The sequence below is a fragment of the Phoenix dactylifera genome, chromosome 2, assembly GCF_051530095.1.
Source record: "Phoenix dactylifera cultivar Ajwa chromosome 2, Ajwa_hap1_PhDact_Kaust_v1.1, whole genome shotgun sequence".
Taxonomy (NCBI): Eukaryota; Viridiplantae; Streptophyta; class Magnoliopsida; order Arecales; family Arecaceae; genus Phoenix; species Phoenix dactylifera.
In genome coordinates this window covers 11,812,056-11,814,792 of record NC_143191.1, presented here as the reverse complement: position 1 = coordinate 11,814,792, position 2,737 = coordinate 11,812,056, and the positions used below count along the sequence as shown (strand labels likewise).

Below are 2,737 nucleotides of genomic sequence, written 5' to 3'. Positions count from 1 at the left end.
GGAGGTAGAAGGGTGCTTTCTACTCATATCGGACATATCCCAGTGGGAGAGGGGCCCAGTGTGGGGTTACTAAGCAGGGAGAATTTCGTCCCCCCTCCCCACCTTTTTTTAAAAAAAATAAAAAATAAATAAATAAATAAATAAAGACACTACTTCATCATGTGCCAATAATAATAAAAAAGGGACACTGCTTCATCGTGAGCCATGCGCTGATGCAGACGAACAGCATGTCATTCACTCAGTCATTTTATTTAATTTCAGATAAAACCATGAGAACACCACTCACAGCCCAAGCATTCACTGGCATTACACGGTTGCACATAAAATAACACACCAGCAGCATTAGAACACAAGGAAAAGTCTTTTTTTTTTTTTATGAAAAACTCAAGGAATACTTGTGATGGTACAAATCCATGAACCACATAAAACTGACCTAGTTTTAGATTGCATCCCACACTCTTTGACACCCTTTAATTTGTTTACTTTTCTTTGGCATATCTGACTCTACAATATAGTTTTCACAAAAAAAAGAAAAAAAAGAAAAAGAAACCTCTACTCCCATTTGGTCCGAACCTTAGTGGCATGCCTAAATTCTAAAGATAACGCCAAGCTCCCATCCATCCTCCAGAAAGCAATCCTCTCCACCAACACATAACAAGCAAACTTCCCCCACGCACTCTTCCCTTCATACTCCTCCATCCCCACAATCCTCTCCACCTCTTCATCACCAACCCATCCTCTCCTGTTCTCCTCCCATCTAATCCTCTCCCATATTGCCAAGCTCAGCCCCACCCCCTTTCTGTTGGAGTCGAGAGGCTTTAACCATATCATCCCATCCCCGTGGGACTTATTGTCCTGCACTACTTCTTTACCATCCAAGAAAAACATCTCGCTTGCTGTGAGAGCGTTTACTTCCACGATCTTCTCTTTGCCATCTTGATTCTCGCACGCATATACTTCTTCCCAGAATTGCTCAAGAGTCACCTCATAGAACATGGAACGCTTCATTTGTTTTCCCAACCCCCTCTCTTCCTTCACGAAGATAAATGGACAGTACCACCTCCCAATTACAACCTTCGGAGTCTCTTGAGTAGATATTGGAAAGTTCAAACTGGGGAAACGTGCATGAAGGGCTACGTCGAGTCCCAATGCCTCATCCAACTTATAATTCTTAGGCTTTGAAGCGTAAACCTTCCAATACTTCCTTCCTAGTAACCATGGGGGGATCCCATCCGGAGCAACAGACTTGGCGTGAAATCTACCATTCTTGCACTCAATCTCCATTTGTTGGTAAATGTCTCCGTGGTCGAAAGCTCTTGGTTTCGCAGCATTTGTGCCATTGCATGAACAACAAATGCTCATTTCCTCTTTAGAACACGCATAAGCTTTCCTACAAATTCCATTTGAAGCAGGAAACAACTAATCCTTGTCCAAATAAAACTTCATTAAAAAAAAAAGAAAAAGAAAATTGGAGATGGATGAGGGATGTTACCCTTTGTTTCTTCCTCCGGCGATGATAACATAATATCGGTTGGAAGAGAGTGGTTGGTTGATGACTGGGATGAAGACGACAACAGCGCTTTTAGGCTTCAGTGTCTCTCCTTCTTGTGGACAGTGTTTGATTGTGAGGATCCTGTCCTGGGGGAATGGAAGATCTCGGAGTTGACTTTCTTTACGTTGCACCCAGCAGCTTGGAGCTCCAGCCTCGGGTTCTTGGTCTTCAAGCACGAGATAACCAGAGTTGGGACCATGGACAGATGGTTGTTGGAAGGCATTTCCAGGAGAATGCTTCAAGACAGATAGTGACCTTGTTGTATACATCTCTCGCCTTCTTGCGTAGAGTAGTTCAGGTTTAGAAAAGATGGAGTAAGGCTTATATAGCTAGAAATACGCGTACTTATAGACGTTTTGGCCTTTGACACAAACCAAAGTTCACGAACTTTCCCTCCTTGGCTTGGTTAGACTACTCAACTCGTTTGCGCGTCTTGCAGTTCTAGAACCAAGAGACCTGTTCAAATGAAAGTGCTAATCCGGTTATGCCCCCACCTTCCGAGGGGCTTGACTTCTAAAACTGCGTTTAGAAACCATGCAAGTTAATTGGCTTCGGTGTTCGACGAAATTCTCTAAGATGATGCGTGTAAGCTTCAACTTTTAAGGTTTCTCTAGCTGATGTTTGAAACTAGCCACAGGTTTGAATAAATTATCCAGTTATTCCTCAACGTTGACTCCGTTAATCTTATAATTAAACACAATAATTTATATTGTTTATTCACTTTGACAGTATCAATGGAAGAACCAGTGCACTTCAAAGGAATAATAGAAGAATGAAACAAGTCAAACACTTGAGGAAACAGATCCCAAGGTTTTAATCTGGATATTTCTTCACAAGCAAGAGTGCAATCGTTGGGCTACCATACATACTCTCTAGTTTACCCCATCGTATGCCCCAACCCCCTTTTTTGAGCCACTAGGGATTAAATGGAAAATAAAGTCCTTAATAAACCATCTACCCTGATCACAAAACCTGATTTGGTGCTCATTTATACGAATGGATGACATTAAAAAATTAATTAGTAAACATTAGTGTATATATAGAGAAGACCAGAGTGGTTAGTACGTTTATACTCTCTTTAAAGTACTTCTAAGGAACACACGAGAATATACCATCAAACGCTTATGAGTTATGAGAGGAACTCATAAAACTGAAACTAGGGAGGAGACAGGCCTCCTCGAGAAC

The 2,737-nt window shown here is 41.7% G+C and overlaps 1 protein-coding gene across 1 annotated transcript; it reads right to left on the bottom strand.

Moving 5' to 3' along the window:
• Nucleotides 1-345: 345 nt before the first annotated feature.
• Nucleotides 346-1,915, bottom strand: LOC103722424 (uncharacterized). The gene is made up of 2 exons (XM_008812980.6): nucleotides 1,493-1,915; nucleotides 346-1,390 (listed from the first exon to the last, which is right to left on the bottom strand). The coding sequence occupies exons 1-2, from the start codon at nucleotides 1,819-1,821 to the stop codon at nucleotides 553-555; spliced, it is 1,167 nt and encodes a 388-aa protein (XP_008811202.1). The 5' UTR covers nucleotides 1,822-1,915; the 3' UTR covers nucleotides 346-552.
• Between the last annotated feature and the right edge of the window lie 822 nt (nucleotides 1,916-2,737).

Bases quoted from the DNA above. Each gene is read 5' to 3' on its own strand.
- LOC103722424 (XM_008812980.6), bottom strand. From the start codon at position 1,821: ATGTATACAACAAGGTCACTATCTGTCTTGAAGCATTCTCCTGGAAAT. The intron at 1,391-1,492 runs GTAACATCCCTC...TGGAATTTGTAG, and splicing joins GCCGGAGGAAGAAACAAAGG to GAAAGCTTATGCGTGTTCTA.